This window comes from Ptychodera flava, chromosome 18 (genome assembly GCF_041260155.1).
Source record: "Ptychodera flava strain L36383 chromosome 18, AS_Pfla_20210202, whole genome shotgun sequence".
Taxonomy (NCBI): domain Eukaryota; kingdom Metazoa; phylum Hemichordata; class Enteropneusta; family Ptychoderidae; genus Ptychodera; species Ptychodera flava.
Genome location: NC_091945.1, coordinates 18,314,846 through 18,330,145, shown reverse-complemented (window position 1 = coordinate 18,330,145; position 15,300 = coordinate 18,314,846). Strand labels below are relative to the sequence as shown.

The following is a 15,300-nucleotide window of genomic DNA, read 5'->3' as shown; positions in this document are numbered from 1 at the left end:
TTTACTGAGAAAGTTGAGTTAAATTTTGCAGATGTAATCAGAGGATATTATTTCAAATCAAAGAAATTGGAAAAAGTTGTAAATCTTGTTATTCTCATAGCGAAATGGTCTATACATAAATACCATGTCTGTAATCTTGAAGAGTCATTTCCTTCTGTAATTGTCATGATAACGAGCTGTATCAAAAGCTCAAGCTCAGAAAATTGAAATTTTGATTAAAGTCATGTGATATTTTTTGGCCACTTCGTTGTAGTTTTCAGACATGTATACCTTTTGTGATAAAAATAAAATTTGTGGGGGAAAAATATGTCCTGTGATTATTTACATTTGAATTCTAGTCCGGACCAGAATTCGCAATAATATTGCAGTCTCCACACTCACAGGCTGAGTTGACAAGCTGAATACTGTGTATTTCAACAATGCTATTGAGACAGTAGAACAAGAGATTATAGTTGACGTGAGAAACAAAAATAGTGAAAATATCAATAAAAGCTGAGCCCTTTAATCGACCAGCCCAAAAATACGAGCTCCGCCCATCTCATCTCATTGACGGACATCCCTGCAGTTGCGCAAGTTCGAATCAGCTTTTACCGTACGCTGCTATTGCTAAGTAAACTTCAGTATTAATTTGATAAATCAACCACAACTCTTGACTCATTCAATGTGTTCAATTTGACAATGTCTGTACAGATGTCAAAGGCAATCATCATCACACAGCTGTTCACATATATCAGTACCCAGTCAGAGCTGTCACGATACCTGTCAAGAAATGTCGTTTGTCATTTTTGTTGGAGAGAACAGATACCTCTTTGTCTTATCTCCAGTGTATTATGACAGTAAATATACTAACTTTGTAATATGCTACATGTATGATGTAAGTGATGATATATGAATTCTAGGATTATAGTTCAGTTATCAACTATAGTATTGTGCATTACATGCAGGCTTTGTTGATTGGTTGAAAATAAGCATTTCGACATAACCTTTGGAATGGGACAAGAAATTGCTTGACTATTATCTTAATTTATATATATATATATATATATATATATATATATATATATATATATATATATATATATATATATATATATATATATATATATATATATATTATCTTAATTTATTGATGAGTGTTGCATTCGCGAAAAATGTACGTTTAATACAGCCCTCATCGTGTCGCAGTTGTAAAAGCGTGTGTAAACTTTGGTCAGGTTTTGAAAGCAAAGAGGCATGATGGAAATCACTCGGCAAAAAGTCTTTGTTATTTTTTCAAAATAATAATCTTACAAAATAGCTTTCATATTAATCCCTTTCTTCTCCATCCTCAGATAACGGGCTCCGAGTTGTCCTCAACGCGCAAACAAGTGAGCATCTCCCGACAGCTGACCTGGAAGACTCGTTCATTAACGTCGGTTTTAAGCTGATGATACATCCACCGACCGAGCCACCTTATCCGAAAGAGTTAGGCTTTGCCGTCGGACCAGGCAGTCACATTTTCCTCGCAATAACGAGACAAGAGGTGAGTGACGTAGGGATCGCTAAACAATACCGTTGTTTTCACTTTTAATAAGAAAGCTGCCTTCAGCATAACAAATTGTTGCTGTTCCTAGCGCACTAGAATACATTTAGCCACATGCAATTTCTTACGTTACAGAAATGCTCTTTTAAGGTATAGAATGCACATCGTGTACAGATGCTCGGAGTCCCAAATTTTCACAATTCCTTTTCGGAACTACAACTTATGGAGGCTCATTTTAAAGCTCTTGGAGTAAGAATAATTTTCACAGTCCTAGTTTTTCGAAAATCAAAATTTGTATTTTCCTCATAGAGTTAACACAGGGATGGCGCCAAGTTTGAATTTCAAATCTCGGTAAATGTTAGGTACTTTGTTTCTCTAGTACCATATTTTGCACGGTATAACTCCCTGATTTTTAATCTTGATTTGGAAAGAGAATGGTTGAAAGTTTCATTGGGGAAAGTTTGAGCAAAAGTTTAAGTCTCTCACTTTCGAAGCGCAGTCTGCCTTAGCCCTTTACCAGTGTTGCATCCAGGAATTTTAAACCAGGGGACACTATATATGTCCCATGCACTACCGTTTGTTTTTGGGGACATTTTGCACATTTTGGGGACAACATGAGTCAGTTGTCAATCAAATTTTGTATTTTTTTTGTAACAAATCAATTTCACTGAACAAAATCCAAGCTATCCGGACCGCATCGCTATGCTTAAATTTCAGGCAATTGTAGCAGTATACCGTATCTGCCGCCAATCAGAGCTCAGACGGACTACAGTCATGCAAATTATGATATCAAGTGCAGCGTTTAAATATTTTTAATCATAGCCAGCTCCAAAAGTACGTAAGTGCTGTAAACCTCAAAATAATATGCAAAACAGAGGTCATCGTCATTAATAGATACTACTAGCAGACTACACCCAATACAGTGGGACTCAAGAGTGTGCCCGAGGTGACCCGCAGTACGCGAGAATGCGGGACAACGGGTTTCATTTTGGGGACATTGTGGCAATGGCGCGTCCTGGCTGTAACACTGCCTTTACCTGCCAGACGGTATCACTTTCCATCTGCCAAGTCAGGAAAAAGCGGTATTTAGCCAAAACCATATGTATTTTTACCCACTTGCCTTGGTATGTAATATAACGTAGCAGCTTTAGCTCTAAAAAATCATGTTTATAGTATAATTTCTGTCTTCAGCTTCAAATCTTCAAGTCTTTGTTAAAATGCACCATGGGACATGCTTTGCTTCGCTAGTTTTAACCAACGTGACCTGATGGTGAAATATGAACTTGGCAGGTCACACCTTGTCACAGTTTACAGTCTATTGATTTTGACATCAGGGCAAGTGTTCCTCAGATTTCAATGATAGATTAATCAAAAACCTAACACCATCGATTTTTTTTCTTCGACGTGTCAAGGTTCTGTAATATATACTGAAGTGCCTCGTTGCATTTAGAAGGGTAGAATTCTGCAAATCAAATCGAGATTAAATCAGGAAGTTCTTTTCTAAATAACGCAGTGAACGATCGCGAGCTTTGGTTTAAACAATGAATTATGTCAACTGAACTTATGTGACTTAACTGACACTTTAGACCATGGAACTATGTCTGAAATATTATTGCTAAAAAAGTCTGAAAAGTGGCAGAACGTATCATCCATGCTCTGTATGAGAGGTTTTTCACTTGGAAAAAAAATTAAGGGTTTTTCACGTCTATGCACGTGTCAATAAGAGCATTAATTTGAGCTGATTGCAAAATGGTCAATTTAAAAATTTAGAAATTTATTTCTTCCTGACTCTAATAATTGAAAAGTTATGAAAATGGGAACTTTGAATACATAATACCCTCAATTGATTATCGTTTGTGTTAAGAATTTTGAAATTGAAATAAAATAAATAAAATGACTGAAAATAAAACGAGGGTATTTTGGTCAGGGGACAACTTTAATGTCATATTGTCTATTCTGCCATATGTTAAAATCCTATGATTCTTTCCTCAGGAATCGATTTGATATCAGTCAGTGGTCGTGCTTTTCCCAGACTTGAAAAACGAAAGAAAGGTTACAATGATAGCATTTCTTGCTTTCTGCATGTTGGTGTAAACTGTGCATCTTACTACTTTCCTTCGGCTTCTACGCCATAGCCGAACATACCAAAGAGACATACACTACAGGAAAAATTGCGAGACTGGAGCGAGAAAGTGACGCTTTCTCGCAACGCTTTCTCGCAATCGGTGAGAATCTTATTATTCTCACCGCTCTCAGTGAGACATTTTTAATTCTCACTGGTGATCTGAGCAGTGAGAAATGCACTCTCATGGTGAGAATCAAGTATGATAACATATTCTCACCGGTGAGACTGAAAATTATCATCAAGCACAGTGATAATGGTTATTTTTTACGGTGGGAATGTATCATACTAATCATTCACTGGTGAGATTCAACCAGACTCACAGTTGCATTGGTGAAGATTAATCTGGTTAATTGTCACCAGTACATTGAATAATGAGTCTGGCCGATTCTCCGCGTCACCAATGAACGGCGAGTCTGGTTGATTCTCACCAGTAAAATTACCATTCTGACTATAGGCTTGGTGAGAATTTCCAGTCTCACGGGTGAGAATATGTTACCATCCTTGATTCTCACCATGGAGTGCATTTCTCACTGCTCACCTGCGAGAATTCACAATATCTCACTGGATAGCATTGAGAATAACAAGAGATTCTCACCACTTGCGAGAAAAAGTCACTTTCTCGCTCCAGTCTCGCACTTTTTTCCTATCGTGATATTGAGATGAGTCTATTCTCTAACTAAAATTTAGTTGAACATTTCCACAAGCGTCTTAAAAGTAACTTACATGAATATTACAGTTTTATTCCCTGTTAAGGATGTACGATCGGAAAAAGTAAAAGTAATGTCAATTTTTTCAAATGGGGATTTTTGAATACCTACATATGTGAATAGTCTAAAACTGGGAAAAAAACATGGGGTCACCGCGCTTGTTTTTTTACAAAATGACATTAAAAATTCACGGTTTTTCACAAAATCACTAAAAATCAATTAAACAGGTCATCATTTTCATATTTATATCATGATTGAATTTTTCACGTTTACACTGTAAAAGAATAAAGAAATTATAAACCTAAGCTACTTTGAAGATTTTACTTACATTAAAATTGAGTTAAAAAGTCATCATATTTATTTTTTGACCAAAATTGCAACAAATATGCCCCAAATTTTAGGAATGGGAGAGGGTAATTTATTAATTCTTGATAGTTTCTACTAATGTCAATTTTCTCAAACTTTGCCAAATAATAGCACTTTTTGTGAATTTTTCAAAACCGCATTTTGTTTAGTAGGTCACCGAGCTCGATTTTTCACAATTTTGCAAAAACTAACTAGGATTTACAGGTTCTGGCGATAAACCATGCTCTCCCGGGTTCGTCGCGCGAGGGCGCTCTTCAAATGGTGCTGACCTGCGTGGCTACCTGCAGTGGCCCTGTCCAGGCATGGTCATGATTCAAGCCTACCCTTAAACTTTAATGAGAGGGAAATGACAGAACACAGCACAGGCGTTTGGCACATTGCTGGGATAATAATCGTATTTAATATGTAGAATGTCTATATACGACTTGATTATTCAGTAAAAGAATCACCGTACATGAGATATTAGTGTAGGCCTATAGACCTACATGTCGACTGGCATACCGAGTGGCTATGGATGCCTGGCTCGGGCCAGGCGAACGCACTGCATAATCATCAATGTGCAGAATGTCTACATGACTTGATTATTTAATAAAGAATAACGGTACGTGATATTACTGTACATGTCGGCTAGCTTAACCGAGCGGCTGTAGCTGCAGGGCTTTGGCCCGGCTTGGGCCCGTTGTCCACTGCTGCACAGACATAAACTCAAGGCGTGAAAGCTTTTCACTGCCCGATTTCATAAATCAGCGAAATTCAGGATCTCTGAGCGTTTTCGGTGATAAAAACTGGTCATCGGTCAGGTGGTTGCATAAACAATCGATCGACTGGCCCTTTTGCCTAAAATCATACCTTACCCTATGCTACTGGCAAGAAATCGTCCTGAAATCGGCTGGGCACACCAACCCAGCGCCGGCCATTTTGAATAAGCTTCCTGCAACGTACGCGTCCAATGAGAGAAGAGCAATTGAAAGACAATACGTCATCTGCCAAGGGTTGTATGCACAGGCGCATACATTGTATGCAACTCATTCAAAATGGCCGGCGCTGGGTTGGTGTGCCCAGCCGATTTTAGGACGATTTCTCGCCAGTAGCATAGGGTAAGGTATGATTTTAGGCAAAAGGGCCAGTCGATCGATTGTTTATGCAACCACCTGACCGATGACCAGTTTTTATCACCGAAACGCTCAGAGATCCTGAATTTCGCTGATTTATGAAATCGGGCGGTGAAAAGCTTTCACGCCTTGAGTTTATGTCTGTGCAGCAGTGGACAACGGGCCCAAGCCGGGCCAAAGCCCTGCAGCTACAGCCGCTCGGTTAAGCTAGCCGACATGTACAGTAATATCACGTACCGTTATTCTTTATTAAATAATCAAGTCATGTAGACATTCTACACATTGATGATTATGCAGTGCGTTCGCCTGGCCCGAGCCAGGCAGCCATAGCCACTCGGTATAATGCCTGTCAACATGTAGGCCTATAGGTCTACACTGATATCTCACGTACGGTGATTTTTTTACTAAATATAAATCAACTCTACATGTTAAATACGATTATTATCCCAGTAATGTGCCAAGCGCCTGTGGAACAAAGCAAAGACTTTTAGGTTCTTCTACTTTTTATAGTCTATATATTAATACAGCATAGAAAAAATCACGTAATATTTATTGCCGTGACGCTTATCGGTGGGGATTAGGTTGACCATGGAGGTATCTTCCTACCTCCATGGGTTGACTAATGACTTCGCTGCAGGCCAAGTAAGTTGTCACACACTACGTGGAGCCAGGAGCCGAGGCCGTGAACTTAGCGTTTCTCCAATACACGATGACAATCGTAAAGGCAAGCCCGCAACTGACACAAATGTCAAGATTTTCGGCTAGTTCACTCAAATCGACAATGCGACGGCCATTCTTCCATTCTCCGGTAGGTCTACTAGCGACACTATCATTGGAATTATAACCACGAATAGCGAATCAGACGTCACACTTCTGATTTACGCTGTACAGGCTACGGTCATGTTGCATTATTTATCTCTTTGCTGAAATCTCGTACCTTCAGCGTGTTTTGAGGGCACGCTGAACATTTTCTCGGCGCGATTTTCCTTTACCTGCAGCCTACATTTTGTACAACGCAGAAACGTTCGGAACGCGCGTGGTTACTATGGATACATTTCTGCGCGGAAATCGGCGCAGTACGCTTATATTTTCCGATCGTACATCCTTAATAAGTCTCTTTCGTCATTATTTTCAGATAAAGCGCCTGTCGAAACCCTACGGAGAATGTGACATGAAATCAGTCGGCAGCAAGTACTTCGACCACTATTCCATGTCGGCTTGCCGAATAGAATGCGAGACGGCGCTCCTACTGGAAATGTGTGGATGCAGACTTGTCGAACAGCCCGGCAATGGCCCTGTGTGCACACCAAAAATCGTGAAAGAATGCGCACATGTCAAATTACGTATCTATCATTTCTTATTGTTATAAAATGCAGATTAGCGTTTTAAGTCGGCCAAAATGAAGAAAATCTTTACATTATTTCGAAATTATTTACTTATTTCTTTTGTTTGTTTGTTTGTTTGTTTGTTTGTTTTGTCTGATTTATTTGCTCGTTATCATTCATTTATTCGTTAACCAATTAATTAATTTATTTGTTTATCGACAGTGTAACTCATAGAAAACGGTAACAAACAATAAATATGCGAAGGAAAAACTTTGTGCCGGGAGTTGAACGCAGATAGCACGAGTCGAGGTTTTCACTTGGCCGACTTGATTTCCCGATTGGAATGCTATGAAAGACACGCGACAAAACACGCGTTCTTTTCAGATTCTGAAAGCCTATAGGTGTGAGGGCGTGATTAGAAGTAATAGGGAGAAAGATGAAAAGTGACAAATAAAGGTCATTGTCATGTTAGTCAGAATGGTGGGATGTTTGTGTCCAATTTACCATACTGGGAATACGTAGAGCAGTATGTCCAACGGCAAAATAGTGCTCATCCGAACGGCAACGTCATCACTCAGTATTGTCTGCGTTGTGTGCTGGGCATAATTTCCCTCAGCTAAGCTACGTACGCCCGCCTAGCGGGACGCCAACTTAAATTTGGCAAGAGAGCAACGATACATATTCGAAACTTGTAAAGGTGGCTACTACCCCGTCGCCATGATCCTTTAAGGATGGATCTAAATATCTTGGATAGGGGTCAAACATGAAAAAGGTCATGCCGAGAAACAATTTGCCAAAATTTGCTTTGCAGAGTTTAATAATTTGCAAAAGATATTGATGTCGACCGCTCATAAAGTATAGAATACTTGTTTAGAAAAAGCATGCATACCATATAAAATATTTTCAAAACCAGGAAAAGCGAAAGAAAGATGCAAATTGGCGCCTTGACAACCCCTCCCAAACTCAATGATTCGTCCCTTAAAGTGGATAATATGGAGTATACATTAACAACGATTTTTCTCTTCTCTCTTGATTCCTTTATCATAGTTGAATACATCGAAGGCCATATAGAATTCGACTGCCCGTGTCATATTCCGTGCGACAGCGAAGTTTACTCCGTCACGCCGTCAAGTTCCCGTCTAAAGCCAGACAGATCGGGCAAATCACCGGCTATGTCTAACTACACCCAGGAGTATATCGAGTAGGTGGAAATGGCATTTTGTCTGGTTCGATTCGGTTTGTAATGATCCCCTGACGCTGGATGTGTCTGTATGTGTCCCGAATGGATGCATCAGTGTCTTTTAGCTGTGTTGCTATACAATGAAGGCTATTATACAAAGTACGCTGTAATCTGGGAGATCCTTCGTCAAGATTTCGAAGATTTATTTTATTAAAACTGCTGGTCTTAATCACATTAATATTTAGTACATGCATTCACAGTGATGGTCTAATTCAGATTTGTCCAACTTTTTATGATCAATCCGAACTTGGACGAGCAATGCCAGCAGTTTTACTAAGTACCTTATATTTTAATTATAAAATCGTGTAAAGTGAACCAGGACTCGAATAGATAAATGGATAAGACTATACAATTTGTTGCTAGTGTTTACTAGTGTTTTCTTGTTTGTTTGTTTTTTGGGGGCAGCCTCACTGTATTTGTCAAACCGTTTACTGTGGTTGATAAATTTGTCGACATTGTTTATATCTTTGAAACAGTTCCAATGTACTTGTGTTGACCATTTTCTACGAAGAGCTCAACTTTGAAACAATCACCCAGCTTCCCGAAACGTCTCTCGTCGGCTTGTTGGGTAAGTCTTGAGCAAGCTTTGGCCAAACGGTACAGGTTACGTTTCTGGGACGGTAATCTGATGGGAATCGTAACTGTTACTTTTAATATTAAACGAAAGCTTCTGTCTGATGTACCAGCATGCAGTATATGTACAAAACGCGCAGTTGTAACGTTATCGCCTTGTGCATTGATTGTGCATTGATTTTTTCGCCACTATAGAAACTTAAGGTACAAGATAAATACATTTTTTCTGGCAAGCTGGCCATTATATCGATTGGTTTATGCATCTACCTGCCCCTGGACCAGTTTAATCTTCAGACACGTAAAAGTTTCTTGGATTTCCCAGATTTTCAAAATCCAGTCGGGAAACGATTTCATACCTTGAGTTTCTTAAGTGTCATACCGCACCTATACTATACGTACTGCCACTGACCGATAGTCACGTGCAGTAAGTTTACTAGCTCTGCAGTTTACCGTTCTTTAAAACCCTGTTTATCAATGTATCAGAGATGATCTCTATTTAATAAAGATATCTAGAATCCTGTGATTCAAATTACATTCCAGAAACGTAAAATGCATCCGTGAACAAAGGCACCTTGTTTGATCGTTAATATGTTTATCACGGTGGCAGCAGATATACGATATGACCTTAGAGGCTAAACACGTACATGTGTCATTCGTGACGAGTTGCATCCAACCTATAAATTAATTTGTACTTTCGAGATAATTTCAAGTTCGATAAACGTGTTTGTTGCACAGAAAATACAAAACTTAGAAGACAATGCCCAAATAAGGGAGGAAAACTCAATGACCGTAGGTGAGAATTAAAAATATGATTATATTGCAGTAAAGTTTTGCGTAGGGATGTTTGGAATGACCACTATGTGCAACAAGGTTTGATTTGATTTGCATGTGTGAGATGTAAGATATAAGATGATATGAGATATGATAAAATGTAATGTAAAATATGATGTAGTATATGATATGATACGAGACGCGACGATATAATATGACGTAATACGATGTGACGTGATATGGTATGACGTGATATGTAAACGGGTGATAAATATGATGTGGTGTGACATCATATCATATCATATCATATGACAGGATATATTGTTAAGCACAGGACAGGGCAGAACATTGAACACCTCGTGGTGTGGGCATAACATGAGTTGACAAGAAATGACGTGACTATTACACACAAAAAAATCTCGACATGGCTTGATATGAAACTAAATATTACATGAGCTGCAAAGACACGACATGACACGACACGACGCGACGCGAGGTGACATGACATGACACGACACGACATGACGTGACGTGACGTGACATGACATGAGATGACATGCAAGATATGGCGTAGGGAGCCTTCAGTTATCATGAGGGGGGCCGGAGGAATGGGGGAGGGTCACATTTTGTAAACTTGCTAAGTTTATGATGAATGCAAAGTCTGAGAGAGCTGTGTAAAGAAAATTCACAACAATACTGCCATATATAGTGAATCAACATTTTCGGTGAAATTCAAAAATCAAATTTCTTGTACACTTATGCACTTGTAACCATTCTATTCTAATTAAGTACATTTACATGTCAATTATCAAACGTCTATACATGAATAAATATTCCTAGTCATATATTTCCATGAATTATCAATTATATATAAAAGTATAGATATAGCTTCTTTTTCGTAGCGGGAAATTGTTAATAGTTTGCCAATAGATTACCATGTATTATGATTTGATATGTATGGATGAAGAACTAGATCAGCCACATCTTGCTTATAACAGTTGCCCAAAAAATGGTGACCCTCGTGAAATTTCATTGCCCTTCAAAAATGCTTGCGCGAAAAATTGCGACCCACCCAAAAAAAAAACCCACTGGCCATCTCTCCTGTAATTTCTGTTCTGTCCCTTACCTTATTAACACGTCCTATATTTGTACAGTCGATATTGTTATCGTTGAAAATTTAATTCATTCGTCAACAACAGTCACTACACGTGTATGGGTTTTGTTGAGGAGCGGAAGACTTTGACAGGAAACAGCATTTGATACAAAGAGCAAGAAAACTAAAAGTATGAGCAAACGTTACAGCAAATGCCCCTTTAATATATTTTCCCGTAATATAACAAATTCAGCAGGTTCTATCAAGGATATAGACATATTTCAAACTTTTGAGTCTCGAGGAGGGGTGAGGGTTACATTTTAGAAAGGGGCATCGGGGAGGGTTATATTTTACATGATGGACCACCCTCAATTCCTCCAGCCCACCCCTCATTATCACTGAAGGCTCCTGACATGACATGACATGACATAACATGACATGACATGACATGGCACAAAGCAACATGACATGACATGACATGACACGACTCAGCTGGATCATAGACGTTGGATGACATTAGTCAATATGAGATGACATAGCCTGGCATATGACTCGATCTCCTCGTTACACTATGACGGCAAAGGACGATGATAGGACATGGACCGGAAACACGTTCCACTTCAATTAGAAATCATCACTCAAAGAAGAAAGTACGCCTTGATTAGCATGCGACACATCTGGACCAGAATCTCTGCCGATGAATAATTAAACAGCCACAAACCCCATGACAAAACGTATCAGAAATTTAAATGGGTTTTCAGACCAAGATATCGATACTCGTTATTTATTCTAAGTTATAAGGGTTTATATCTACTCAGCAATTCAAACCAGTCGATTATTTGCCGGCTCTATCATTTAGTCACTTCCCGTCGCAGCCAAACACACATGCGTACGAAAAGTGCATCTTTGAGAAGGACGAAGTGTCTTTTGGTTTGTCAATTCCGTAATAAAAGAACACGGCCATCTGGTATCTCCTAATCGCTTCATTTCAACTCATATGACACTGGACTTCATTGTCCCCATGGGATTCAATAATTAGAACTGCCAATCATAGCATTCATATGGAATTGACTTTAGTCGGCTCATTGAGGTTTCTTACATGTACAGTACCTTTGATCAGGTGCCTCGATTCTATGATTTATATCAGTAAATTTTCCGTCGATATGATAATCTACATAATTAATATATAATGAACACGATCATGCCTAGGCCGTCCTAATCACCGAGCAGGATAGAGCAAATGACACTGATAAAATCACATGACCGCTCACCATTTATGATTGGACAACGCTTGATATGAATTCAAACAAAAAGGTGGTCATCCGCTGTTCGAATATTTCACCACCTCGCAGGCTGCGGCCATACTGCAGTCTGTTGCACACCATCCAACAACAAGGGCAATTTACTGGATGTTGCAAGTGTGCAGTGTATAATGCAACGCAATATTGACAGCGTTCTCAAAGCCTGGATTATTTGCAATAGCTGTATCCATCCCTAGGATCCAAAATTTTCAATTTTTCAGTAAGCTGGATACTTGAAGTATCCAGAACACATGGAGAATACAATAAAATCCTCGATTGATCCTGCACTTTTGGCTCAGAGTCAATAACGTAGGAAGGAAGAAATTCCACAAAGATGCAAATCCAAAAGAGAGAGTTATTCCCCACGAGTTAATGAATCACGATATAGACCTTCAGGGTCTTTGAGTATAATCATTAGATTTCTATCTCCAAAAAGAGTTTACCAAAAGAGTTGATGAATTGCATGACTTTATCACATATGTATATAACCGATCGGTCTGACATGCTCATGAACCGTTTTAAGACTCTGTATTTAAACTGGGCAGATTTTGATTGATTCAACCTACAGCACATCAATATAAAGATGTTATTGTCACGGTTCATTAAAATATGTGCAAATTCCCGCATGGGAAATTCGATTGTCACTATCACTCACCGAAGAATGATGTTTCCGACAGTATGCTGTACACTGCTACCAGCAGGATAGGGATCTTCAAACAAAATAATCCTTACAATTATCAATTGCCTTGTTTGCCAACTGAGAGAGAGAGAGAGAGAGAGAGATGAGGAGAGAGAGAGAGAGAGTATACCGATGTACTCGTGGGAAATTACAGTGCTCGATGCTAAAAGAGAGTGTTATGAGCAAAAACAAAAATTACTTAGGGACTGGACATAAATTACAGGGGGGGGTGGGCCGGTGTTTTTCGAAAAACCGCTGCGTAAAAAATAGTGACCCTTCAAAAGTTCATGCACAAAAATTAGTGACCCTCCCCCTTATCCGTGCATGAAAATAAGTGACCCTCCCCTGTTACTCAATACCCCCCAAAAAACCCTGCAATGTGTTAAAGACCCCCTTCTGACTTGCTATACTTTTTAAGTCGCCCTCCCGAAAGGAAGGCAAAATGTGGCCGATATAACGCGTTGTCCAAAAAATATCAAATCATATGTGTGTTATTCATGTAAATGTACTTTGCTTGAAGTGGCAGGTAAAAAGTGCATGCCTGTACAAAAAATGTAATTTTTAGATTTTATCGATAATGTTGATTCACTATACATGTAGTCGACTATAAGAAAACTACGAATGTGTATTTTCCAGTATAAAACTAGCTATATCTGTTCATATACAGATGTTTAATAACTGATATAGATATACTTGATTAGCATGGGTTGTTTACAAGTGCACATGTGAACAAGATATTTGATTTTGGAATTTCTGTCAAAATGTTGATTCACTATACATGGGAGTCTATGACAAAACTATACATGGGAGTCTATGACAAAACTGTCAAAAGATTTTCAGAATTAAAAATTTGCACTATTTGTGCATATATGGACCCTGAATAATTGACATAATTGTGCTTGATTAGAAGTGGGTGGTAAAATGTGCATCTGTGTACAATATAAAAAACTTTGTTTTTGGAATTTCGCTCAGTGAAATGTGGATCCATTATACATTGTAGTCTATGAAGAAACTATGAATAATTTTTTTTAAATACAAAACTTGGCAAATCTGTTTATTTATGTATGCTTGATTATTGATATTTATGTTCTTGATTAGACTAGAGTGATTACAAGTCCATGTGTGTGCAAGAAATTTGATTTTGGAATTTCAGTGAAATGTTGATTCACTATACATGGCAGTCTATGGCGAAACCCTATGAATAATGTTTTTCCAATACAAAAATAGGTAAATCTGTGCATCTATGTACACTCAATTATTGGTAATAATGTTCATGATTACACTAGAGTGGTTTCAAGTCAATGGTTGTGCAAAAAATTTGATTTTGGCATATCACTTAACATGGCAGTCTATGATGAAACTATGAATAATTTTTTTCCGATACAAAAATAGGAAAATCTGTGCATTTATGTACACTTGATTATTGGTATTAATGTTCATGATTAGACTAGAGTAGTTTCAAGACAATGGGTGTGCAAGAAATTTGATTTTGGAATTTCACTGAAATGTCCATTGACTATACATGGCAGTCTATGATGAAACTATGAATAATTTTTTTCCAATACAAAACTTGGTAAACCTGTGCATTTATGTACACCTAATTATTAGTATTAATATTTATGATTAGACTACAGTGGTTTCAAGTCAATGGTTGTGCAAGAAATTTGATTTTGGCATATCACTTAAATGTCGATTTACTATACATGGCAGTCTATGATGAAACTATGAATAATTTTTTTCCAATACAAAAATAGGAAAATCTGTGCATTTATGTACACTTGATTATTGGTATTAATGTTCATGATTAGACTAGAGTAGTTTCAAGTCAATGGGTGTGCAAGAAATTTGATTTTGGAATTTCACTGAAATGTCCATTGACTATACATGGCAGTCTATGATGAAACTATGAATAATTTTTTTCCAATACAAAACTTGGTAAACCTGTGCATGTATGTACACCTAATTATTAGTATTAATATTCATGATTAGACTAGAGTGGTTTCAAGTCAATGGTTGTGCCAGAAATTTGATTTTAGAATTTCACCAAAATGTTGATTCACTATACATTGTAGGCTATGAGGAAACTACAAATAACTCATAGGTTATCTGATCCTAAATTGTTATTCAAAAGTTGTTCGACCTGAAGCTTCCAGTTGTTATTGATGACACTATGCACTATTCTGAACAGTTTGTATTATGTCAATGTCCTCAAAAAATTAAAAAAAATGTACATACAGAGACATGAACGTTTGACACCGACCTATACCCAATGTATTGTCAATGGGAGAATGATGTCAAATAAGTAATCTCCCAAATTGTTATTGAAAGAGTCATTATAGGGGACAGTTATGCACAATAGTGTTGAATAAGTAGAAATCATGACAACTTAAATCAATGTGGCTGCTTTGATCATCAATACATTGTTTATTATACCTGAAATTTGCGCCCGAAGGGCGCGCCGATAATGGTAATGGCAGAAAATGAAA

The 15,300-nt window shown here is 38.0% G+C and overlaps 1 protein-coding gene across 1 annotated transcript in view; it reads left to right on the top strand.

Moving 5' to 3' along the window:
- Positions 1 to 15,300, top strand: part of LOC139117060 (acid-sensing ion channel 1A-like) — a 54,340-nt gene that overhangs the window by 37,645 nt on the left and 1,395 nt on the right. Inside the window, exons 4-7 of the mRNA XM_070679895.1 lie at positions 1,332 to 1,522; positions 6,968 to 7,175; positions 8,205 to 8,358; positions 8,874 to 8,965. Coding sequence (XP_070535996.1) covers positions 1,332 to 1,522; positions 6,968 to 7,175; positions 8,205 to 8,358; positions 8,874 to 8,965 — 645 coding nt within the window. The remainder of the gene's footprint in view (positions 1 to 1,331; positions 1,523 to 6,967; positions 7,176 to 8,204; positions 8,359 to 8,873; positions 8,966 to 15,300) is intronic.